Source organism: Camelus ferus, chromosome 5 (genome assembly GCF_009834535.1).
Source record: "Camelus ferus isolate YT-003-E chromosome 5, BCGSAC_Cfer_1.0, whole genome shotgun sequence".
In the NCBI taxonomy this organism is placed as follows: domain Eukaryota; kingdom Metazoa; phylum Chordata; class Mammalia; order Artiodactyla; family Camelidae; genus Camelus; species Camelus ferus.
This window is the reverse complement of record NC_045700.1, coordinates 47,427,866-47,454,893: the sequence shown is the minus strand read 5'-3', so window position 1 is coordinate 47,454,893 and position 27,028 is coordinate 47,427,866. Positions and strand designations below refer to the sequence as shown.

Genomic DNA, 27,028 nt, shown 5'->3' with positions numbered 1-27,028 from the left:
TTCCTTTCTCAGCACTGCTAAAATCCTAATAACTCCCCCTGTTTGGCATCTAAAATTGAATAATGGCAGTCTTGTCCCCCATTCTTCTTCCGTATCTGCCCCCACCTACAGTTAATAATTATAATTTTATCAATGTAATTATTTGTCCTGGAGTTTACCTTCTTGAAACTTAGCATGTTTAGAGAGAGAGTTTGGAGTTGCTGTTTATGTTGGCTACCAAACACTTTTTACTTTTTTTTAATTGAGGTGCTAGGGATTGAACCCAGGACCTCGTTCATGCTATGCATGTGCTCTTCCCCTGAGCTATTACCCTTGTCCTTTTGCTTTAAGGGAAGTAGAAAGGCACTGATACCTTTTAAACCTGGAAGTAACATAATTAAATATCCTTGCATGAGTTGTGTGGGCTTTTTACCTTCACCACTTTTATGACTCTGAGAATTTCACATAGGGACATATTCAGCCAATGGTGTTGGTGCCCTTGAGCAATTGCAGGGCATCAGATGCACCTCTGTCTTATCTCTTTGTTTCCTCTCTTGTCTTTTCCCCTTTTTCTACATCTACCTTTCATCTCCTGTCCTTTTTTTCTCCTTGTCTTCCGTTTCTTTTTTCCTTGGGGTGTCAGTAGCACCCATTGGCATCCGGGAGCACTGTTTAACCTTACTGGTTATGCCCTGTGTGTTTTCTGGACCAAATACATTCCATGTAGGGAGATGGTCATTCTTATCTCTGAAATAACACAGGGACTAAGTGCAAGAAGCTCTTGTACCCCAAGTGCTCAGAGTGTTTCTCAAATTTGACATTTTTGCCTGAAGGTTTAGCTATTTTGAATGACTGTATTTAAGGACTTGTATCAAGGCACAAATCAGATTTTTCAACTGTTATTTTGTGATGATGACATTAAGGCCATAATAGATTATGTTGTAAACTATATACAATAACATTTCATGTTTTATTATAAAAGAAAGCAAACTTCCTGTTTAAGTGTTTCATTTTACTAATTTAGGTATGGATGGCAGAACAGAAAATATCATATGATAAGAAGAAACAAGAAGAATTGATGCAACAATATCTTAAAGAACAAGAATCATATGATAATAGGTAAGAAATTCCACTGTGCTGGTGTTTTTAGAACAGTCAGTTGCAGGAGAATGATCCCTTACTGAATCACATATTACATGAGCTGTTTTGAATTGAATGCCCCAGTAATAGGATTGTTGTCCCTGTCAACTATCTTTACTCTTATATCTGTAGATGGCCACTTTTTCCAGCCTTACCCGTAATTCACATAAAATATAGATTGATGTGACTCCATATACAGTTTATGAGGAAGTTCCAAGTTACGCAAAACTTAGAACACTAAAAATCTATACTTAAACCACTGAGACCTCTTACAAAGATATTTCTCTAACATACACTGAAATGAAAAGATGCACAGGACAGCTTCAAGAAGTAACGTGCAGTGTCTCTACTTAACCTGCGTGTTGTTGTTCTGTTAACGGCAGTATCATGGCTAGAATTCTTCATTGGTTTCTTCTAGTGCAGTACCCACTTTAGCTATTGTCATTTCATGTTTGTATTTGCAGGTTTAACTCTGAAGCTTATGTCTCTTTGATTAATCAACCAAGTGAACAGTGGTGCTTTAGTTACATCGACCATTCTCTCTCTTCCACTAAGTCCTGTTTTTCATCAAATATGGAACTTAAGCAAAGTAATACTAAACTATTATTAAACACTCTCTTTAAAATGTAATATAGTATATCAAGAGCAAAATTAAAGAAAGAAAATGTTTAGTTCAGTTAAGTACTTTTCTCACTCATTTTATTTAATCTGATTAACTTTTATTGAGTACCTACTTCATGCAGGACAGCAGATGGTGTTGTAGGGACCTATAAAACTGTGATGCATAGTTTCTCTTTACCCTTAAGAAAATCTAATAAGGAACATGTACATATAGTCCAAGGCTGATAATAGCTGATTGAAGACACGCTGCTTTAAAGACGTGGTATGCTAACATAAATCAGAATAATCCATTTGGGATAACAAGGATGGCAAGGGTTTAGATCTGTGGTTCTCAACTGAGGGCTGTTGTTGCCCCCAGGAGACATGTGGCAATGTTTGGACACATTTTTGATTGCGGCAACTCAGGGGTTGGGTGATATCAGCACCTAGTGGGAGGATTCTGGGGATGCTGCAAAACAGCCTACGGTGCACACAAAGAATGATCAAGTCCAAAACATCAGTAGCATCGCTGTTGAGAAACCCTGATTTACATATGTAAAAGCTTGTTAAAGATGAGCGCAGTGGGAAGGTGAAGAGGGTGTTCAAGAAACAGTATGGTTGAGTTAGACCAATAAAAAGATAGTAAGGTGGAACTATTTGAAGCTATGCAAATATCCTGTTTCTCCCTGAACTTTGCCCACTAATTTTAGTGTCCATTGAGAGATCTTGCCAGCATCAATTATTATTATGGTATTTTAATAGTGATTTTCTATTTCTCTCATATCCTTTACATTTTTTAATTTGAATTTTTCTGGAAAGAAGGATTTTCCCTTTCCCTCATTTAGTTACTTATTTAATCATTTATTTCTATCAGTATGGACTCAGATATTTAATTTTGTTGCTCAAAATGTTCCAGTTTTAGACTTTGCCTGTTCTATCAGCTTGGCTTCTATGTCCATTTAACATACCCCCATCCTTTTTTTTTTTTTTTTAAAAACCACTTTCTGGCACTACAAGATCATCCCAAACTGGTCTTTCATGTTTCTCTGCTCCAGCACTGGAATCAACCTGGTTCCTTTTCCTGGAGGTAATGTTTGTGGATATTGATCTTTACATACTTTTATTAAAGATGATAGTCACATTTGTTATTCTGACTGCTTTTTTTAGATTGCTTATGGGAGATGAACGTGTAAAGAATGGCCTTAATTTCATGTATGAGGCCCCACCAGGAGCTAAAAAAGGTACTTGCCTCATTTCCTTATTTTTCAGCCTTTGATGTGTTTACAACTAGAGATTGGGAACTGTTATGACAGACATTTTTTTTTTTCTTTCTTTTTTTAAATTGAAGTTCAGTCAGTTACAATGTGTCAGTTTCTGGTGTACAGCACAAATGACAGACTTTTTAAAAAGTTGCTCTTAATCTTTTAAAATTGCTATTATTCTGTATAATAATTTTTAAAAATACTATAATCAATATAGTAGAATAAATAATAAAAATGTTTGTCTAGTCTAGTAATATTTCATGACTTGTCCTTTGGGGAGGAAAAAAATCTCAACATCACCAGAAGTACATTTATTCTTTTATAATTTATATCTTTAGTCCTTCTTCCTGAGTATACTTGTAAATAGAAAGTGTAATATTCACTGTCAGTGAAAAATATAAAAGTTTAAAGATTAGAAATTAACATGCTTATTAAATACTAGCTCTTATTTGGTACTGTTTTTTATCCTTCAGCGATTTGAATTTTATCTTGTGAAAGAAGGAAAAAAGTCAAACCAATACATTCCTACAAGTTACAATGAAATACTATGGTGTCACAGTGTAGTATATAACAGACTTTTATGTTGAAGTTTTTAACTTTGCCTACCTTTTTTTCTCCCATATTTTTGATTCACAATCAAGAAAACAAAGAGGTAAAGTACTGTTTTCTATGTTTGGATTTACTTGCAATAGATTGAAATTTGATGGAAAAAATTGAAAGACTTTAATGAATATTTTTAGAAAGAAGAAGCAGAAGGAGAGACCGAATACAAATTTGAATGGCAGAAAGGAGCCCCACGAGAAAAGTAAGAACTGGTTTTCTTTTAAGATAAAATATGTAGCATTAAATTTATCTGATATCCTGTCTTATGTTGCCTTTATATTCACTAGAGAAGCAACTAATGTGAAAAGTTATTTTTAATGATTTGTTTTATGCAACTAATTTATTAGCTTGATCATAGTCTCTTTTTTTTTTTTTCTTCCAGTTTTTTTAAATCGCAGATCATCAGACTGGATACTTAATAATGAAGTGGTGTTTAGTAGTACTAAATGGATTTTATGGTTCTATATATTTATTGAAGTTGTACATTTCATAATTTACCTAGAATTATGAAACTATTTTTAATTTATTAAATTACTCTTAATAGTGTGTTTGTACATTTTCTCTACTAAATAGATATGCCAAAGATGACATGAACATCAGAGATCAGCCCTTTGGTATTCAGGCAAGTGACACATATTTATTCTGTAAGAGTAATTTTTTTTCAATAAACATTCCTTTATATTGTTGTCCAAAAGGTATTTAAGCTGAAACAGAGCTCTGTGGTTTCTATTTGTGTCAGATAATAGAAGGACTAGAAGGGGTAAAAACATAAATTCAGTAGACTGATAAAAGGTAGGATCCAAAATTTTATAGTGAGGGTTATAATGATAGTGGTCTCTGCAGTTTTCATGGAATTTGGAGAATTAGCTCAAGGTCAAGAAAAATATAAAACTATTTGTTTAGGAACAGGATGAACTATCACTAGAGGACCAGGTCCTTGCTATAAATGTTATAAATAACATTTTTTGGAACACTGTCTTGCTTATTCATTTACATATTTTCTGCGGCTGCTTTCCTACTATCTTGGCAGAGTTGAATAGTTGCAACAGAGACCTTTGGCCCATAAAGCCTAAAATATTTACTATCTGGCTCTTTATAGAAAAAGTTTGCCAGCCCCTGGTTTGGGAAATTGAAACCTCAAAGGTTAACTTTTAAAAATTAGAATTTTTAAGGTTAAGCCATGACATAATTCTTTTTTGGTACTTTACCATTTCTTTTTGGATGACATTGTTTTATTGCCAACAGGTAATACTCAAAAAGAAATAGGATTCAACTTAGCTTTTAGGCACAATTTATAATAAAAGATTTTAGTGTTTGAATTATACTACCAAATATAGTTATGGAGTCTCTTTCCCTGGAGATCTTTTAGAAACAAGATTAATTTAACTTAAACTCTGCTAAGAAGTAGGGAGTTGAACACCGGTTAGTTTCTTAGTATTTTAATAACCAAAATAATTAATGTTCACTGTTTTTCAGGTTCGAAATGTGAGGTGCATTAAATGTCACAAATGGGGTCATGTCAACACAGATCGAGAATGTCCTTTATTTGGTCTTTCTGGAATTAATGCAAGTTCAGTTCCCACTGATGGCTCAGGTAGGCACTAGACATAATTTATTTATTTGTTTTAGAATTTATATCGAGGACAAACAAGGAATAAGGAATGCTAAAATAACATTTTTCTTTAGCCTCTCTAGGTTTTGCTTTGGTTTGGTTTTCTGGAGTTAGGTCACATTCCCAAATACGATGGTCAATGGGAAACTCAGATCATATGTTCTGAATCTGAAATGCTGTGAACTAGAATTAAATTTAATTTTTCTAGCCAAGAGTCCTATGAACTTGATTTTAAGAGTAACAGATATATTAAACATAGTTTATCAGGTTGGCAACCTAAAAATAGAAGGGAGACATTGTTCTTTCTCATACTCATGTTCTCCCGAGATGTAGACCTGGGTTGGACTAGAAGCCTCAGCAGTCGCCTTTTTATACCTTCCTGCATATTATTGTCTACTTAAAAAAAATTGGTCTAATTTGGGTTCTTTTTATAAAAAGATATTAAAACTAAGAAGTTTTAACTTACAATTTATCAGTGTCTTGTTAGTATGTTATTCAGACAGCCACACTAATCCAACAATAACTCATAATGAGTCATAATAGAAATAACATACTTAACCCTGTAACCTTAAGTCATTTCACTTGTATGAGTTTCAGATCTTCATTTTAAATTAAGGATGATAGTATAATTCAAGAGATTTTCAGCATTTTTTAAACAGCTATAAAACTTTTTTAAAAAAATTTTTTTAAGTAAATCTTACATGCAACCCCAGTATATAAAACATAGAAAGTAGAGCTGCTCTATTGAAGCATATATTCTGGGCACAAAGCTCCATCTCAGCTAATCTAGGCCTGTGATGCACCTCTTTAGACTCTTTGTGGCTTCCACTGCCACCTCTGAGCCCAGGTTTCACCCTCAATCAGCATATGACCTTCAGCCTCTCCTCTATAGCTGGAGATTGGATTTCTTTCCAACAGATGCAGGATGTAGAATTCAAGGTGCCAGTTCTCATATTAGGAGTTTAGGAATTTGATCCATTATCAAGTTTGACACTATTTCATTGATGGTGTTATGGATGTCAGAATGGGTAGAGGAAGTACACAGACAGAATATTACAACTGATTTGTATAAATCCTTACTGCTGTAAGAAAAAAAGTTTAGAAAAACACATTTTAAGTAGAAGGAAAACTGTTTGCTTAGTGATGAGAGATTATTGATACAGACCTTAGTCTGGCAATGTCTGACAAAAGAACATCCCGCTGATGCCACAGTGCAGGTGCTCTTAAAACGCACACACTGTGCTCCCTTCCCCCGCCCTCACCCAACTGGTGAAAGAAGGGAGAGAAGCCCCCAAAGAAATAAAGCCCCCTAAAAAGTGAGAGTGGAGTGGGATGAAGAACCCATTGGCACAAATATCTCTGACCACTGCTGTTAGTAGTCATGGGGATCTGTTGTTATGTCTGAAAGGTATATTCTGTTTTCTAGAAGGGGTTGCATCTTTCTCATCTTTTCCTTCACTCCAGCCTCATGGTGCCCATCCAGCTGCGTGACTCCTGTGTTGGCTAGGGCAGGCAGTGGTAGCTGCCACCTTGGTTCCTCAGCTTGATCTTACTTTGAGCCTGCTTCTGAGAGTGAGGAGGACAGATTCTGGGGCACAGGGAGCGAGCCTAGGATGGAGACTAGAGATTAGGATAGCCCTTCATTTAGTCACCAACAGGCCTGCTTCCTCTTGACTTTATGTTAGAAAGTCAACTAACAACAACCAGAAGGACTTGTGCTAAAGATTTAGAAGAACGACACATCCACTGCTGGAGAAGGTATGGTAAAATGAACATTCTAATCCACTGTTGATAAATTTAGCAGTCTTTTTGAAGAGTTATTTGATTATATGTATCAAAAGCCTTAAAAACATGCCTATTGTTTTATTAGAAATTCAACTTCCAGAAATTTATAATAAGAAAGTGACAAGGTACATGCTCAAAGGTTTACAGTAGTGAAAGATCAGAAATAACCCTAAATGTCCATCAGTAAGCAGTTGGTAAAGTAAACTCACTTATTCAACAATTATGTATGGGGCACTTACTCTGTGCCAGGCATTTTTCTAGGCTCTAGGAACACAACAGCAAGACAGAAAAGGTCCTTACTTTCTTTCCTTTATTTATTTACTTATTTATTTACTTATTTGGGTGGAAGGAGGTAATTAGATTTACTTATTTTTATTTATTTTAATGGAGGTAGTGGGGATTGAACCCAGGACCTCGCATATGCTAGGCAGGCACACTACTCCTGAGCTATACCCTCCACCCAGAGTCCTTACTTTCTTTCTATTCAGAATGACACAAAATAAACTAATAAATAAGAAAAACTAGGTATTTATAAACTCTATGATGAAAATTACATTGGATACTGTGATAAGAATAAAAGGGGAATTAACTAAGAGCAGTGGTCAGGAAGGGTGCCTCTGAGGAAGTGATGTTAGGCTGAGACCTAGATGACAGGGCAAATGCAATGATCTGGGGGAGGAGGATTTAGCATCTCAGGTAGAAGGAACAGCCTTCCACACGGAGGGAACCATAAATTCTGAAAAGCAGCGTTCCTAGTGGATAAGAGCACAGATGGTGGAGGTATGGAGCAAATAGATGCCTGATTTGGAACCTGATCTGCTACTTAGTAGCCATGTGACTTAACACAAACTGCTTAACTACTCTGTGCCTTGGTTTGCCACGTCTGTAAAATAGATATTATACTAGCCCCTACCTCATAAGGTGGTTATGGGAACTACATGAGCTAATACACGTGGAGTGCTTGGCATAGTGCCTGGCACATAGTAAGCACTTTATTAATATGTTAAGAAAAAAATTATGGTGCATCCCCCCAAAATGGAATATCATACAGCCATTAGAGACAAATATGAGACTAGAGCTATAGACCTATGTTGACATATGAGGATATACCAGGATATTTTTAAATCTATAAAATTTTAGAGGCTCTGCCTTTGATGATAAAAGGATGGCTCCCTGAATTAAGAGCTTTATATGAAAATTGATTCTTGAAACTAAAGTTTCTTTTTCACTCCATGAGAGAATTGTTTGGCAACTATGTATTTGACATCCTGCATACCAGCCTTAAGTTTTATTGTTTGAACTTCTGTGTTTCAAGCTCATACCTATGGGCTCTACTCCTAGTTCACAATCTGATAAGACACAGAGATTAACTCTCAGTTTACAGTCTAGTCAGGAAAACAAAACTAGAGCATTAAATAAGGATCTATTTAATATAGAACAGATGAGTGTTAAATTATAGTAGTTAATAGAGGTGAAATTATAATGACTTGTGAAGAATTACTAAGATTTAGGTAGGTAGAAAGAAAAGTTGACCAAAAAGAAAGACCAGAAGAAAAACAAACACAGAAGATTTATCTTAGATGACTTTGAATGAATAGAACCAGATTTGAATGACTCTCAAAAAAATGGTGTGTGCTGTTAAGGGTATGTTCATGGTGAGAAATAACTATCAGACTGAATTAATTCTTCTCCCAGTCTTTACAGAAAAAGGTGTCAGGTAAATTTCCATTTCTAGTTTTTCCTTTCAAACTGACAAAGTATAAGTGTGAGAACAAATACTGGTAAATACACAGGGTATTTTTAATTTCTTAAATCCTGTGTCTTACCTTTCTAAGAATACCTTAAAGCATTGAACTCCGTGATAAAATTATGGTAAAAATAGATCAGTAACTTTCCCCATCTATGATACCACATAAGATGACAAAAGTTACTGATCTATTTCTGTTGCACTGTCAAAGTTGAGAACCACAGCTTCATTACTATGTAAGAATAACTGAAGATTTGGACAACAGTACCTTTTTTGTTTGTTTGTTTAGATTATGTTTTACTAACATTTCCAGTCATGAATTTATCCTAAGGGAATAATCATGGGTATGTCCGAAGATTTTGTTGCAAAGCACTGTGTATAATAGTAAGACAGGGAGAGAACCTAAATATCTAATGAAAGGATATTACATGAATTATTATGGGATATTGTTACTAGGGAATACTATACTATACAACTATTAAGAATGATAGGAAGATTTCTTAATAAATGGATGTTGTTTACAACATTTGGGCAAATAAAAAAGCAGATTATAAAACAAAGTAGTTATGTGGATTCCACTCATGTTTCTCTTTACATCTTTAGGTAGACATATAGAGAGGTACTTTTAGAAAAATAAAAATGCCTGGCAGAAGATAGACTAAAATATTAACAGTGGTTGTACACTTATAATTTTTAAATGGATATTATTTTAGAAGAATTAAAAATTATATATAGAAATAAATTATTCAAAATTGTATTGCTCAGTTAATACCTTTAAAGTTTGACCTGAATTTATCAGTACCACTTAACTTACACTAATAGAAACTCCTAAAGGTTTCTCAAAAACAAGATCAAATATACTCTACTATATCAAATAGGAAAGCAAATAATGATGTATTCTGAATTTGAATGCAATGAAAAATAAACTGGCCAATTTCCTAATCCACTTGCTGATTCAAGCTAAAAAATCTTTTCATTTAAAAAAATCACCTATTGAATAATGTCTCACCAGTGAATAGAGATTATTTTTGCAATAAGGCAATTTCAGTGGATGTGGTTATCATGGGATAATCACACCCCTGGGGTACAGCCTTGTGCCTGTAATCTCCTAGGAGTGTAATTATTTCATGATAACTGCACCCCCTGGTGTTGCATTATTTCTATTATAAAATTCTTAGTTTAGTACATAAAGTAACTTACTTTGATCACTGGAAACTGCAAGGTGCTGTTAGAATGTTCCAGCTGTGAGGTTTACAGAGACCAGCTATAAGATTTACTTCTCCTTTACAAAGTTAAATTAGGCAATCAAAATGCTTCTTTTGGCTAAGCTGGTTTAGAATATCTTTTCTACTGATAAGATCATCTTAACTTTATAAGTTTTTGTCCACTCTAGATACACCAAAATTATATAAAACTTGCAAGCTTCAGTGGTGACTGGGTTTTTATAAAATATTTTTATATGACAATGTAATTAAATGGCCTGCCCACCTGCCTTTTGTTTATAGTCTATAGCCCTTAATCTTTTCATGGCCTTTTACCTTCTGTTACTTACTCATGTTTTCAGTGTATATTGAAATTAACCATCATTTTTTAGATCCACAATGGAGGTTTTCAACAAAGCAGATGAGGTTTTTTGTTTTGGGTTTTTTTTGTTTTTGTTTTTTTTTGGCTTTCCTAATAGATTTTATAGTCACATATATGTCTGCTGCTTAATCTTTTTGTTTGTTTCAATCTTGTTTGTAATTTTTCTAAATACACTATTTTTGAGAGCAGTTTTAAGTTCATAGCAAAATTGAGAGAAAAATACAGAGATTCCCCATACAAATCTATAGCCTCCCCCCATTATCAGTATCTCCTAAAAGAATAGTACATTTGATGAACCTACACCAACACATCATTATCACCCAAAGTCCATAGATTACCTAGGGCTCACTCTTGGTGGTGTACATTCCATGGGTTTGGACAAATGTGTAATGATATGTACCCACCATTATAGTATCATACAGAGTAGTTTCACTGCCCTAAAAAATCCTTTGTGTTCCTGGTATTTATCCCTCCCTCCCCTCTAACCCCTGACAGTCACTGATCTTTTTACTGTCTCCATAGTTTCACCTTTTCCTGAAGATCATACAGTTAGAATCTACAGTCTGTAGCCTTGTCATATTGGCTTCTTTCACTTAGTAATATACATTTAAGGTTCTTCCATGTCTGTCTTTTCATGACTTGATAGCTCACATCTTTTTAGTGCTGAATAGTAGTCCATTGTCTGGACATACCACAGTTTATTGATCCATGCACCTGCTGATGGACATCTTGGTTGCTTCCATGTTTTGGCAGTTACAAATAAGCTTGCTCTAAACATCTGTGTGCAGGTTTTTGTGTGGGCATAATTTTCAACTCGTTTGAATAAATACAAAGGGATGTGATTGCTGGATCATGTGGTAAGAGTATGTTTCGTTTTATAAGAAACTGACAAATTGTCTTCCAAAGTAGATGCACCATTTTGCATTCCCACCAACAGTAAATGAGAGTTCCTGTTGCTCCACATCCTCACCAGCATTTGGCATTGTCAATGTTATGAATTTTGGTCATTCTAATAGGTATGTAGTGGTCTCATTTTATTTTGATTTCTCTGGTAACATTTATTATGCAGCATATTTTTTCATATACTTATTTGCCATCTGTATATCTTCTTGGTGAGGTGTCTGTTAAGGCCTTTGGCCCATTTTTTAAAATTGAGTTACTTGTTTTCTTATTGTTGAATTTTAAGAGTTTTTCATGTATTTTGGGTAATAGTCCACTGTCAGATATGTTTTCTGCTAATATTTTCTTCCAAGTGTGTGGCTTGTCTTTTCATTTCCTTGATCAAGTGGGTTTTTTTTAACAGCTTTGTTGAGTTATGATTTACATACCATACAGTTTACCCATTTAAAGTATACAACTCAATGGCTTTGAATTTATATATTCACAGAGTTGTACATCCATTACCATGGTCAATTTTAGAAGATTTTCATTTCCACAAAATGAAACCCTTCAGCCCTTACTTCTAGCCTCCAGGCTCCCTCAGACCTAGGCAACTGCTAATTTACTTTCTACCTTTTTTTAGATTGCCTTTTCTGGGCATTTCATATGAATGGACTCGTACAATATGTAGTTTTTAAAAAATGGTTTTAATATCACTTTCTTTGTCTTTAAGTTTCAAACTTTTACACAAAATTGCCTTGTCCCTCCTTACCCCAGACATGTAGCTTCCAGTGTCCTCCATGGAGCCTGGACATGTCATCTGCCTTACACATCAGTGTACACCAATGTGCAGGGAGTGTTGTTAACCAGGGAAGCTCACCCAAGGTGTCCAGAGTTTTTATTACAGTTTATTTACATAGGCATGATTGACTGAATCATTGGCCATGTAGCTAAACTCAATCTCTAGTCCCTTTCCCTTCCCCCAGAGGTCAGGCTAACATCATGTGGCCCAAAGCTCCCAACCCTCTAATCACATGGTGGGCCTTTCTGGTGTGGCCAGCCCCATCCTGAGTCATCTTACCATAATCTATCTAGGGGCTCACTGTGACTAACAAAAGCACTCCTATCATTCAGAAAATCGTGAAGATTTAGAGGCTCCCTCCTAGGAGCTGGGGACAAAAGCCTCCAAGTTCTTTATGATACAGGAGTTGTATTTTCATTTTCATTTAGTTCAAAATATGTTTAAGTTTTTCTTGAGACTTCATCTTCTACCCGTGTGTTTAATTTAGAAGTGTGTTATTTAATCTCCAAATATTTCAGGATTTTCTGGCTATCATTCTGTTATTGGCTTCTGGTTTAATTCTGTTTTGATCTGAGAGCATTCTTTGTATGATTTCTTTTCTTTTACATATGTTAAGGTGTATGTTAAAGTTATAGCTCAGATTGTGGTCTGTGTTGGTGAATGTTCCATATGAGCTTGAGAAGAATGTGTATTCTATTGTTGAAGTAGTCTATAAATGTCAGCTAGATCGAGTTGATAGATGGTGCTGTTCAAGTCAATTCATATCCTGCTGATTTTCTGCTGGATCTGTACATCTGATAAAGGAGCATTAAAATCTCCAACTGTAATAGATTTGTCTTTTTAAAAAAACATTTATATTTGTTTTTGCCTCACATATTTTAATGCTCTGTTGTTGGTTGCATACATATTTGGAATTGTTCTGTCTTGTCTTGTTATGTCTTGTTTTTCCATTGTATAGTGGTCTCTCTTTATCCTTGATAAATTTCCTTGGTCTGAAATCTGCTTTTTCTGAAAATAACATAATACTCCAGCTTTATTTTATTAGTGTTAGCATGGTATATCTTTCGCCATAGCTTTACTTTTAATCTCTCTGTCTTTATATTTAAAATGGGCTACTTGTAGACAACATAAGTTGATCTTTTTTAATCTACTATTGATATACGTGGATTTAGATCTACCATATTTATAATTATTTTCTATTTGTTGCCCTTTTTCTTTTCTTTTCTTTTTTGTCTTCCACTCTCTTTCTGCTTTCTCTGGTTTTAATTGAGTATTTATTGTGATTCTATTTTCTCTCCTGTCTTAGCATATCAATTATACTTAATTTTTTTTAAAAAGCTTAGTGGTTGCCCTAGAATTTGCAGTATACATTTACAACTAATCTAAGTCTACTTACAAATAACACTATACCTCTTCACAAGTAGTGCCAGTACCTTATAACAGTAAACCAATTTCTGTTAATGGAATGCAGTCCCTTCCTCCTGTCCCTTATAACATTACTGTCATACATTTCAGTTATCCATAAGTTATACTGCATCCAATATATAGCTGTAATTATCATTTTGAATAAAATATCATCTATTAGACCAATTAAGAATAAGAAAAATATTTTCTTTTATTTATACCTTCTCAAATGCTCTTCCTTTCTTTATGTAGATTTGAGTTTCTAATCTGTCATTTTATTCCTTCTAAAGAACTTCTTTTAATATTTCTTGAAAGACAAGTCTACTGGTAACATATTCCTCAATTTTTGTTTGAGAAAGTCTATTTCTTCTTCACTTTTGAAGGATAATTTTACTGGATACTGGATCATTTCTGTGTTGGTGAGTTTTTTCTTTCAATATTTAAATATTTCACTCCACTCTCCTCTTGCTTGCGTGGTTTCTTAAGAGAAGTCTGATATAATTCTTATCCTTGTTCCTTTCTAGCTAAGTGTTTTTCCCCCCTCTGGCATCTTTCAGGATTTTCTCTTCATCTTTGATTTCCTGCAGTCTGAATATGATATATGTAGGTGTAGATTTTTTTATATTTATCCTGCTTGGTGTTCTCTGAGCTTCCTGGATTTGTGGTTTGGTATCTATTATTAGTCTTCAGAAATCTCAGCCATTATTATTTTATATATTCTTTCTGTTTTTTCCTCTCTTCTTCTGGTATTCCTGTTGTACATATGTTACACCCTTTGTAATTGCAATTGTCCTACAGTTTTGGGATAGTCTGACTTCTTTTTTTTTTTTTTTCATTTTCTTTTCAGTTTAGGAAGTTTCTGTTGACCTATCTTAAAATCTCACCATTTCTTTCCTCAGTCATGATTCGTATACTGGTGAGCTCATCAAAGGCACTCTTCATTTCCATTAGTGTTTTTAATTTCTAGCATTTCCATTAGATTCTTTCTCAGAGTTTCCATCTCTCTGCTTATATTACGCATCTGTTTTGCATGTTGTCCAGTTTTTCCACTAAAGCCCTTAGCATATGAGCCTTATTTTAGATTCCTAATCTGATCATTCCAGAATCTCCATTATAGCTGAGTTTGATTCTGATACTTGCTTTGTCTCTTCAGACTGTGGTTTTTGCCTCTTAGCATACATGTAATTTTTTTTTTTGTTGAAAGCCAGACATGATGTATCAGGTAGACAGAACTGAGGTAAATAGGCCTCTAGTGTGAAGTTTTATGTTTATGTGGCTAGGAGTTAGGTTGTGTTTACTGTTTGCTGAAGCTGTAGATGTTAGAGGTTAAAATTCCCTTAGTGTCCTTGTTGTCTCCTCTGTTATCTTTGGGTTTCCCTAAAGACTCTTAATAGAGGCTTCAGTCGTAATCTTTTATTATACAGGAGCTCTGCTGACATGAGGGGAGGGGAAGCATTCTATAATCCTGTGACTAGGTCTCACTCTTTCAGTGAAGCTTTGCCCCTGGACTATAACTTTCACAGCTCCCCCCACCTACCCCTACTTCTCAGCTTTTTTTTTCTGCACATAGGTTAAACTCTGGTAAAATAGCTTCCTTTGAGAGTAAACATTTGTTCAGGACAACAGAATGCTCTGAGCATATTTCAAGATAGTTACTTTTCCCTTCCTACTGTTGGAATAGAAGTACAAGGGGATTGCCCTTTGATGTTCACAATGAGAACCTGGTGGGGCTCCTGGAATAAAACTCACAAAAGTGCAGGGGCCTCTTTTAAGGTTGGGCCCTCAGGAGTTTTCATCTCTCAAGCTAGTCCTTGCTCAGACTCCAACAATAGTCAGTTACCCTGTAAGTATTTCTACTAGTTGCTGGCTCTATTGGTAGTTTCTGGTCCTAGTAAACTAGTCTCTGAATCACCTGTCTCATTTTGGGGGCAGTGATTTGCCCTGTGACCTCAATTCTCTGATAGATACAAGATCTGTTGATTTTGTTTTTTCAGCTTTTTTCTTATTATGAGGTTGGGAGGATTTTCAAGCTCTTTATTTATTGGACTGAAACCCAAACATTGTAAAAGCAACATAAAAGTGAATAAATAGAGTCCAAATTTGTTGTTTCATATTGTACTAATTATTTGACTTTTGATTTTTTAGGTTTAAATTGCTATATATTTAAAGTTACTTTGCCATCTTTTTTAACTTAGCTATAATTTTAAGAATATATGGAACTGACTATATGATAATATAGCAAATTTCATATTTTTATATAAAAGTAAATTTTAAATTTAAAATGTCACTGGATATTATTGACATATACAAAATTTCTTTTTCTTTATAATGCCTAAGTCTGAGATCTAGCCACACCATTAATGGCTAAAATTGATGATTGATACTTAATGTTTAAAGTAGCTCTATCCAGTCTTGTTTACACCAAAGTTCTCAGTATGTTTAAACAATATGAAAATGAGTAAGTAGCTTAAATTGAGTAAAGTATTGTTTTATACTTGCTACAAACATTCGTTTGCATCTAAAGTGTCTTTTCCTTACCTAATTTTCCATAACATTTTTAAAAAAAATTTTTTTTGTGAGAGGGAGGTAATTAGGTTTATTTATTTATTTTTGGAGAAGGTACCAGGGGTTGAACCCAGGACCTTGTGTATGCTAAACATGCACTATACCACTTGAGCTATACCCTCCCCTTTCCATAATTCTTAATTTTTCTTGGAGAATCTTACACTAAGCCATAGCACTGATAGAAGTTTCCTGCAACAGAAATGCTCCACATGCTGCTCCTCCATCTTTCCATCAGCCTTTCACGTTGAAGGAATTTTTGTTGCTTGAGAACATGTTTGGGAAATTTAACATTGTAAGCTTGTACTGTAAAGACACCTAGGAGCATACTGGAGGGACTTTCTTTAGACAGATGATAAACTCAGTTGCCTTCTGACAAATCCCACCCGTATCTGTAACAGAGTTCTTTTAAGTAACTCCTTGAAGAAGTTGAATCCTCCTCCCACAGCTACCAAGATAGCCCTACATCTGATGGCAGAATTGCTTTTAATCCTTTCAACATAATTCTACTGCAAGAAAAGTACTTGTGTTACCAGAATCTCATTAAAGCTAAACTCCTCAAATAGTAAGATATTAAAACTGATAATTAAAGGATTGACCACAAAATAAAGAAATGAAGTTAGGAACCATTTCTTCTCTCCTTTAATATGTAGTTGATCAGTCAGGAATATATATATTTACATCTTTTCTTTTCCATGCATGAGGAAGCTAATTCACTGAAAAGAAATATTGACCTATTAAAGAGATTATTCAGTAAAACTTGTCAGTTCATAGTGTTTCAAAGGTCAAACTGATGCTCTTGATTAGTACTTTAAATTTTGGCTATTTTAAGTGATTTCCAGTGGTTACTCATTTTGAACTATTTATAAGCACCATTATAATTCAGTGATAAATTTGTTGTTTGAGTGGCTGTGCCTTGAAATTCCACTGACATTAACAAATTAATTACAGTCCTGTTCTATGAGTAAATGGCTTTGCTCTGTGTTAAAGACATGCGTGGGGCTACTGGAGGCTACACCTCCCATAATCTCAAAGGGATATTATGATTCACAAATCACAGTCATAACTCTCTTTTACACGATTCTTCCTACTACTATAATACCACCTATTCAAGGTCTGCCAGCTTCAAGTAAAGGAAATTATCTAGTGACTACCTGGGAAAAGGAGAATGAATGAAATGTAGTCTACCTAGTAAATATTAATTCTTCTACCCAAGTCAAACTTAACATGAACCTTCATCATGTTCCCTTCATTTAGAATGCCATACTTTTTACCTTTTCCTATATCCTATGGGAGTTTGAAAATCAAGCTCAGTTTCTAGTTCTTCCCTAGAAAGTATAGGCTTTTCTGAAATAGAGACTGTATCTTATTCATCTATGTATTCCCAATGCCTTGCACAATGTATATGCTTGGTAAATAGCTTAGTGAGTAACTGTATGAAAAGGCTTTGCTAAATAACTATTCTAAACACCATTGTTTATCATCTTATTCCCTGAATATATCTTAAGACACAAATTTACAATTTATATGTTTCCTGTTCTTTTACATGAACTAATTTACCCAAGAAGTTTATAAGCTTGAAGGCAAAAACTAAGTGCTTTATTCTTTATTTCTGAAGTACTTAGTGAGTTAAAATAAAAAGCCCTCAGTAATACATACTGATTTGTAAAATCACTTTCTATGTTATATACCAGGGACAAATAAGTTGAAATTCCTTATGCAGGGCTCTTTCCATAGTTTGAGAGAGATATAGTATAGCAATGTAGTGAGAATCTGTAGTAACTTAGTTGTTCACTAATACTGTTGACTGATTTTAATTATCGTGTGTAACTTTTTAAAGTAAAGTGCATCAGTCTTAAATGTAGAGTTTGAGTTTGACAAATGTATTCACTCAGGTAACCAATGTCTCTGACAAGATACAGAGCATAGAGCATCACCCGCATCCCAGTAAATACCCTTCTTTCACCTCTAACCACTATTCTAATTTCTAATCCCATGTGTTACTTTTACCTGTTTATGAACTTCATATAAATGCAGTCATGCAGTATGTATTCTTTTGTATGTGACTTCTTTGACTCAACATAGTATTTCTGAGGTTCATGGATGCATAACTTCTCAAGAGCATTCATATTTTCATAACTTCTTAAAAACATAGTGCTAACTTCTAACACTTCATGTTTATCACAACACAAATGATTTTTCTTAGTCCCCTGGACTATGAATTTACTTTATTATTTAGTGATAGATACATCATCACTAAAATACCTGAGTGTAAATTAAGTTGAAAACGTAAGTTTAAAGACATAATCTAATAAAACTCAAATATCTTTAACATTATCGAGTCAAGGCAAGGTGGTTTTTAATAAACAGTGTTTTTTACTAGCATACAATAAGGGCAGTTTCATCTTTACTTGTTTTTGTGTTTTGCAGACACATAGACAAAAATGAAATGTTTAATTTTTCCTTTACATTGTTTTAATAGAGATCAGATTAGCTGTCTTCAATATGAACTCGGGATAAGGGCAATAAGAAACCCTATTGTTTCCAGCCTCCACTGAGATGAACTGGCGGTGTGTCAGGAAAATTCCTAGTATGGAGCAGTTTTATTACAATTCAGTACAATTGGTTCTTGCATAACCTTTAGAAAATCATACATAAAACATTCTCATCTATATAAATAAAAATCACCCACACATTTTATTAATAGCTTTGTTCACTTTTTCCCTGGGGCTTATGCTGCATGCTCCTACTGTGCCCCCTTTTCAGCCTTTTTTTAAGATAACTTTCTATAAGCTTTCCTTAAAGCAAAAGGTTAAGTAATATTAGGAATCAAATGTAAAGTGTAAGATAATTCTTGATAATTCTCCTTCTCGATCGTGCGCTGTAACTAGTGTCTCTAAGTGTCCTTTTTACATTTAGTGTCAGGGAGTGGCTTTTTTCACTATAGTCACTTTAACTTTAGGAAAGAAAAAGGAATAAATGTCATACTTTTCATGGAAATGAGAATCATTATTTGTGCTGGTGTTTGGGAGTTAATTTTAACCACACATTTTGAAGGTTATATCACTGTTACTATGACTACAGTAAATACATGGTGAAAGCAAGAACATACCAGGTTGGAGTTTCAGCCTTTCTTTAGTTCTAGTTCATTAGCAAAAATGTGTTTGTTTTCAGACGTCATTTTCCTGAATCCGAACTTTAGGAAACTTAACATATATTTCTAGTATGTAGTATAAAATATTAAAATAACTAAATAATAAGCTTCTAAATCTATCCACTAATTTACAGGAAATACAGGGGCTAGAAGAACATATTAAGTGACATCACTACCCAGAATAGGGAAAATTCTACAGAACAAATGACCCAGTTTTTTCAACAAATGAATAGCAATGGGCGGGGAGTAGAGGAAAAGTGGCTAAATTTTTTTGGATTAAAAGTGATTTAAGGTATGTGTCATTTATACCTCAAAAAGAGAAAGACTTAAGAGATATATGAACAAAATGCAATGTGTGGAACTTTGTTTGGATCCTAATCTGAACAAACCAATTACAAAAAAATACTTTTGAGACAGTTGGGGAAATCTGAATGTTTACTGGACATTAGATGACATTTTAAAACTGTCTACTGATAAATGTAATAAAAGTGTTGGGGTTTTATTTTTAAGAAATAGCCCTTATTTGTTAGTGGTTTATATACCAAAGTGATATCTGAAATTTTATTTAAAATACTCTATCAAAAAAGAAACAAAAATTTAGAGGAAATAGATAAAACAAGAATGTCAAAATACTGATAATTGTTGAAGCTGTGTGATGAGTTCTTTATATTATTCTCTCTAGGTTTGAAATTTTCCATTGTACAAAGTTAAAATACACACACACACAATGAGAAGGAAAAAAATTGATCACCACTGTCATAGCAAACAAAACTACATTCACTCTAGGAAGAGCATTTTAGTTTCAGCAAACAGTAGCAGTGTGTTAAATTTGGGGGAAGAAAGGGAAAGTATTTCTAATATAGCCTTACCTAACCCACAACTCAGTGCCCTCCCTTCGCCCACTGAGTACCGTAACATTGTAGAAGATAATGCTTCGTTTGAAAGGAATGATGAACTTTGAATGGAAGATACCTCTGTCCTTGGGAAGAGCAGAAGGACCTGGGCTAGCGGTGAAACACAGATGCCTCTGCCGTCGGCATCAGTCTTCCTCCTGTGCGGTTTGTGGGGTTCACCTGGGACTGCTCTCGTTTAACTGCAGTCAGCGATACAGCCTTACTCATAGCCAGTGCTTTTGACTCCTATATTATTCTCTGATAGAATATGTTTTACTACGGAATGTTTTTCACCTTCTGTTGCTTTTGTTTAGTTCTATAAAAATGAATGCTCTTAACAAATAGAGTAAACCTTTTATAAACATAATTTTGTACAATGTAATTTGCCTTCTGAGATTTTTTTTTTTTTTCTGTGACACTGACTTCATGGTATTTTTCTAGTACAAAACAGTGAGGTCTGATCAGGACTTAGAACTGAATACCACACTCACAATCAGGATTTTGGTGCTTATCCACATATCACAGCAAAGAAAGTTGGCAAAATTAATGAATGTTGAAAAGTTTCTTCAGTGGACCTGCTTTTCTAAGTTGGAACATTGGTTTTTGCGCTATGGAGGCTTAACCCAGCCTGGCTGAAATGACCTAGAAAGGAGCCCTCACAAATCCACATTTTAAAACAAATGCCCTTTTACTGGATTCTCTAGAATTATTCTGCCATAGCAAATTTAAGAGCAAACCAAACATTACTGAGCCCCAGCTCCATCTGAATTTAAATTATTAAGGCATCATACATAAACGTAGTCATTTTGCATTTGAACATATTTGTAAAACCTATTTTTTTCAACATATCTATATAATCTATTATATCAATTAAATTTTGAGTTCTCAGAGAGCTGGAGTCATTTCTGTCAGTTCAACTCTGCATAGCCATTGTCACAATAACATGAAAGTATGAAGATATCTTGCTAAATATATCTTAATTAAACCTGACTTGTCACATCTTCTAAACCCAGAACTTGTAATGATAGAAGAAGGTTTAAGTACAAAAAGAAGTGAATAAGACTGGGTTTGAAAAATGTTACTATTAAGAGCATTTTTTTGTGAAAAATATATCATAAAATAATCATAAAAGTTTTATAGCTACTGACAAAAATAATTATTACACTGATGAAAATAATTATTACTATTTATTGAGTACTATTTGTCAGGTACTTCACTAGACAATGTAGTCTTACAGGGTAGGTGTGTGTGCTAAGCATATGTACTACAAAATCATAGTTGAGATTTTGGAGGAATATAAGTGATCAAAGAGTAATGTTTGTTTCATAATCTGTATAATCTATGTCAGCCTGGGAAAGAGAGAGCATTTTCTTGAAGTAGTTGGAAGTATGGTAATGAAAATTTTAAAAGCATGTTTTCTAAAACATCTTATTAAAATTTCCCATCTTTTGATGAAAACTGATGAAATGAGTAACCTCTCAGCATAATAGCCAAGCTCTTTGGCCCTTTACTGGAGTGGTTTTTATCCTAATTTTTGGCATGTTTGCTTTCTGAATTCATTTAACATCTAAAAAAGTTGTTGACAAAGAAATGTAGTTTTGACATTTCAGAAGACATTTTCTACTTTATAAAATTATGTTCCTGCATGTGAAATTTGAGAAGCCACCAGTGACCACTTTATAATTAATTTAAAGCTGTTAATTAGTACTTTAATGCCATTTAGAAGCAATCAGTACTAATAGTTAAAATTTAATTTTTCGTTTAGTTCTTTCTAAAATCATTAAAGTAATCCATAGGAATTAAACTAATTGTATAAAAGAAAAAAAACAGATGTTGTTTTAAAATAATATCAATGAAATAAAGATGCTGCTTTATGATGTTTTTGTTTTGTTTTCAATTAAATAAGGCTTTTTTCCCTAGTAAAGTAAAGCATCACACTGTTGATAACTTCCCATACTCCAGTAATAGGCAGTTTTTCCCTTATTATCTCCCTCATTCCTAGAGCCAGCTTTCAGTTGTTTTGGTAATATGAGTAGAATGGTAAAGCCCAGAGTCACTTGTACTAACCTACACATGAACTTGTCTGACCAAACATTTTACCAAAGATGCTGCTGACAAGTGAACAGATTCGAGTTTTATTGCTTACTGCTTTTTGTTTTTTACACTAACATGTAAGTGAGTGTGCAAATAAGTAGTAAAAAGACAAATCAGTAAAAAGGTAAAGAAATTAGATAACATATTTAATCAACAAACTAGAGAATCAGTTTCTGAATGTTTCTCTGTCCCCCACCTGAATTGTCTTACTCTTCCTTATATTCCAGATACATCACTCAGTGTAGTTCATCTAAGCCAGTGTAATGATGTAGGCCAGAAACTTTTAACAACTTTCACAAAATGTCATTATTTGCTACCTGCAGGGAAAACAAAATGAAACTGGAATATACAAAAGAAAGAGGAAAGAGTCTCTACTATCTTACGTAAACCTAATAATGTTTGAGGGAAGGGTGCAGGTGTTTTAAAAAATTTTTTTTTAATTGTGTCTATTTTTTAGTCCATATTATTTGTCTTTAGAGCATAAATGTGACCAAAACAAGCTCACTTTTCAAAAAGTTTGGGATTTTGTGAAAGTGGAAACAGCTTGTAGAAAATATATAACATATACACACCTATAGCCCGCCTGAAATTGTTTGTCACCAACCTCAATTTAATGAATTACAGTTTCAAACTGTGGTTATGAATATGTACAAGATTAACTAAAGTACTTGATGGTTACACCATAGCATATGTGTTTGCATGTGTGTGTTGTGTGTGTATTGTTGATAATTAGCAACCACATGGCAGTGTGTTCAATATTGGTATTTGATAAATAAGGGTAAGGAATTTTGAAATGGAAACTAGAATAATAAATTGCTCATGTAACTTTAAAAGTACTTCTTTTAAATTGAATTCTTATTGAGAGAATAACTATTAAAAGTTTAATTGCAGTCTTTTATCATTTTGCTTTGATTTTATACTAAAAACCACCAAGCAGATAACACCTAAATGTATCTTTTTCAATATGACAAAGTCACATAAGAAGAGAATCCCCTAGCACGTAAAGAAAAATGCAATTATTTTCTATTCTGAATCTCCAGACTGCTGTTTTAGAAAATCATATCTGATTATTTGCTCAGCAGAAGATTATTGAGTTGATTTAGCTGTGATTTTACTTAACAAAGCTTCAACTGCATTCCTACTGTGGAGTCCGAAAAAGGTAGAGAGATATAAATGATACATTCAAACTGTGATTTTTGTGAACAGGGCCATCGATGCACCCCTCGGAGCTAATAGCGGAGATGAGAAACAGTGGGTTTGCACTGAAACGAAATGTACTGGGGAGAAACTTGACCGCAAATGATCCATCACAGGTAATGATCTTTTTATCAGTAAGCTGAAAATGTCTATAAATCTAAATGTGATTGGTCGTGAATTGCTACTTAATCTTTTCCAATATGCGTATATCCATAGGAAAGCAAGATAGAGCAAATAAAATGCCTAAAATGTATTTTGATTTTGCTTCTTTATTATTTTAACCTAAATGACAAAGTGTTTTTAAACATATATTTTAATAAATGAAACTGCTTCTCTGAGTTTATGTGGATAAAATATCTAACTGAACTAGTGATAAGGTGGTTACTTTTTCCTTCCTGCTAACTTAACCCCTAAAGTGACATTAAACAGAACCAATGGGAAGAAGTACATAAAAGCAAACCCCGAATAATTATGGAAAATACTTTAAACAGTTACTTGATTAAACTACACATAGATCCAGAAAATAGTTGAGTTTAAAAGGCTGTAGATGTTCTAATATAAACCATCTATTTCATTTAATGAGGAAACCAGAGCTCAAAGAAGTGAGTTCCCTAAGGTCACGTGGATCTTTAGAGACAGAGCTGAGACTAAAACCCAGACTCCCACTGGTGTAAACTTGTGCTGTTTTGAAAAGAGACATGTTCCTTCTCAAACTTTGCTGGGGATTCTACGTATAACCTATATAATCCTATATTTGTACTGTTTGATATATTTGATACTGTACTGTTGAAATTATAAAGGCAAAAATTGTGGGTGTTTTGATCCGTAAAGTTCATGATCTTCCTGGTTTCAATGTTTCATTAAATTAAAAATAAAATATTTAAATCCTCAAGTGTTTATATTCAAACTCAAGAGGGTGGATGTCATGCTGTAAACATTTTATCTATGTTTCTCTGTCGTCCTCTCCTGATAACACTTGTTAATGGTGGCAAAGCAGTCATCTTAACCACTCAGTGCATTATGATTCTCCTTGGCAGGTAGATTACAAAAATTTTTTAATTCCACTTTCCAATCCACAATGTCATACTCATCTGCATTATGTCCCTAATACAAAATTTCTCATTTGTTAATGTTTCCTTTCCTGTCTGGTAACTAACTTGTCTTGTGATCTAAAAATTTAACAAAGTCTTTGTTGACTCAGGAATATGTTGCAAGCGAGGGCGAAGAAGATCCAGAAGTGGAATTTTTAAAGTCATTAACAACCAGACAAAAACAGAAACTTCTCAGGTGATTTAAAAGTATCTACTTAATAAATTAAACTACATTTTTCTTATTTTTTATCTTAGTATCATAGTCAACTCTGATCCTAAGTTTAAGGTACTGAAACCATGTATCACATTTATTGATTGATTTATTCTTCAGCTATGGTAATACAATCTTGTCTGTCCTTCAGTAACATGAAAATGAATGTAAGATTATGTACTCAGTTTATATGACAGTCACTGCACTTTTCAGCGCATTTACTTTGGAAATAGATTTACTTGTAGGTCTTTTCATATTAGATTTGTATACATCTTTGCATATAGTTCGTTCTTAGAATATATGTGGACCATATATTACTCTTTTTACATTTTGTAAGATTTTATGAGGAATGCTGAGAAAATGCTTAAATTTAAGGTAAATATGAATATTGTTAAACAGACTACCTCTGGATTAAAGAATCCAAGAAATGTCTGCTGAGTCCAATAGAGGGAGCTCATGATGTTTCAATATGTGGAGTTTTCAGAATGGCTGGACAGAACCCAGGGAAGACATTTTTATTTCATAGTAACTCTGACATATATAAACAAATTACTCTTCTTTAGAAATTCAGAATGCCTTAAATGAGTTGTCCTAATTAATTACAAATCTAAACAATTATTGAAAACTAGTATGTGATTATTTTATTTTATATAACTAAAAAAGAGAATCAAAAATTGTAAAGTGTATTGTTATTCAGAATTTCTGGTGAATATGTTCTTGAATTTTGATAGTTAATGTTGATTAGTATTTCCATATTTTAAAATAGCACATACATAAAATTAATTTTTCATCTGATGAAACCTTTACATTTGAATTTGCAGTCAGCCCAACTAATGTTACAAACATTTCGCCAGGGTGGCCATTTATCTAGAGTACTATATATAACTTCAAATTCTGATTTAGTAAGCATTTTTTAATAGTCATTACTATTGAGGAAAGTATAATGAAACAGTTAGCTTGATGCATTTTTTAATTAATTTAAACAGTGTATATGTGACTTGAATAATTTAAAAGAAAATGATTTGTCATGTAATAAAAGTAAAGAACGTGTTTGTATTTGAATACCACTTTTAATAGCTTCTAAGAAACTATATTGTCTATTCAGAATTTTATATTTGTCGATGAAAGGACTGTTTTTACATAGTCTATTACTATTTTTTCCCCAATAACAGGAAACTGGATCGACTTGAGAAGAAAAAAAAGAAAAAGAAAAAGGATAGAAAACAGAAAAAGCTTCAGAAGAGCAGAAGTAAACACAAAAAACATAAAAACAAATCCTCCTCGTCCTCCTCTTCTTCCTCCTCCTCTAGTGAGACTTCAGAAAGCAGCAGTGAGAGTGACAACAAAGAAAAAAACATACAAAAGAAGAAAAGAAAGAAAAATAAGCATTCGGGGAATAACAACAGTGATTCTGAAGAGAAGGACAAGTCTAAGAAGAGAAAACTTGATGAAGAACGTTTTAACAGTCACAGTAAGAAGGAAAAGCCTAGGTTTATAAGACAGGAGAGTTCTGGGGAGAATAGCAAATGGAGCCATTCTGATTCTGACAGAAAGCCCAGAAGCCATAACCAGAGTCCAGAGAAGAGAGGATCTGTTAGGAATGAGAAGAGCAGCAGGAGCCAGAGCAGGGACGAGAGGAGTAGGAGAAGCCGAAGCAGAAGTCACGGTGGTTACAAGCCACGAGAGATAAGAAAACAGCCACGGCGAAGTCCCAGTGGAGAGCGGAACAGAAAAGATGACAACAGGAGCCATGGCACAGATACACACCGAGGAGGGAAGATGCACAGAGAGCACTCGGGAGATAAGCACACTAGAGTGACACAAAGAGAACGAAGCAGAAGTAGAGAATAGAGACTTGTATGTGACAATTACCTGGGAATAAATACATCTCCACTTCCTTCTTGAATACCTTTAGCAAGGGCTAAATTATGTACTATTGTCTTTTTAATAAAAAAGCTCTATTTTAATTTTCCATTTCTGTAAACTGTCATATCAAGTACAAAACTACATGCATACCATAAGAATGAACTTTGCAAACATTTGTAAGTGATCTATTTTGGGGCTATAAAAATACTTTCTGTTGCTAAATGTTTCTTGTGCCCTGTACTAAGATAAAAAGAAACTCCATATAACTCTGTGACATTTTCTTTGTTCTGAAACATCATTAAAAGAATAACAGTACATTGAATGGGTATAATTTAATTATTGTTTTTGGTGTTTTTTTTTTTTTTTTGGCATTTCAAAGATACTTTATTGAGTTGAATTTTGAAGGGCACCATATACTAAGTTTTTTTCATTAATTTAAAAAATTTTTTAAATTAAAATTTTTATTATAGTATATAGTCAGCTTATAATGTGTATTTTTTTCAATTCAGATATATTACTTTTAAGATTTGAATTTACTTGAAGCAAAGTGTAATCATTGTTGA

At 33.8% G+C, this 27,028-nt stretch overlaps 1 protein-coding gene and 1 long non-coding RNA gene across 2 annotated transcripts in view; one reads left to right on the top strand and one right to left on the bottom strand.

The window, feature by feature from the left end:
- CIR1 (corepressor interacting with RBPJ, CIR1) overlaps window positions 1–26,801 on the top strand; it is a 28,897-nt gene extending 2,096 nt beyond the window's left edge. The window contains exons 2-10 of the mRNA XM_006174765.3: window positions 1,004–1,098; window positions 2,887–2,960; window positions 3,623–3,633; window positions 3,722–3,786; window positions 4,158–4,206; window positions 5,061–5,178; window positions 23,307–23,413; window positions 24,499–24,584; window positions 25,772–26,801. Coding sequence (XP_006174827.2) covers window positions 1,004–1,098; window positions 2,887–2,960; window positions 3,623–3,633; window positions 3,722–3,786; window positions 4,158–4,206; window positions 5,061–5,178; window positions 23,307–23,413; window positions 24,499–24,584; window positions 25,772–26,450 — 1,284 coding nt within the window. The 3' untranslated portion in view covers window positions 26,451–26,801. The remainder of the gene's footprint in view (window positions 1–1,003; window positions 1,099–2,886; window positions 2,961–3,622; window positions 3,634–3,721; window positions 3,787–4,157; window positions 4,207–5,060; window positions 5,179–23,306; window positions 23,414–24,498; window positions 24,585–25,771) is intronic.
- On the bottom strand, window positions 287–15,064 carry LOC116663672. The gene is made up of 3 exons (XR_004319949.1): window positions 14,935–15,064; window positions 11,275–11,277; window positions 287–298 (listed from the first exon to the last, which is right to left on the bottom strand). It is a non-coding gene; the product is annotated as an uncharacterized LOC116663672 (long non-coding RNA).
- Window positions 26,802–27,028: the final 227 nt, after the last annotated feature.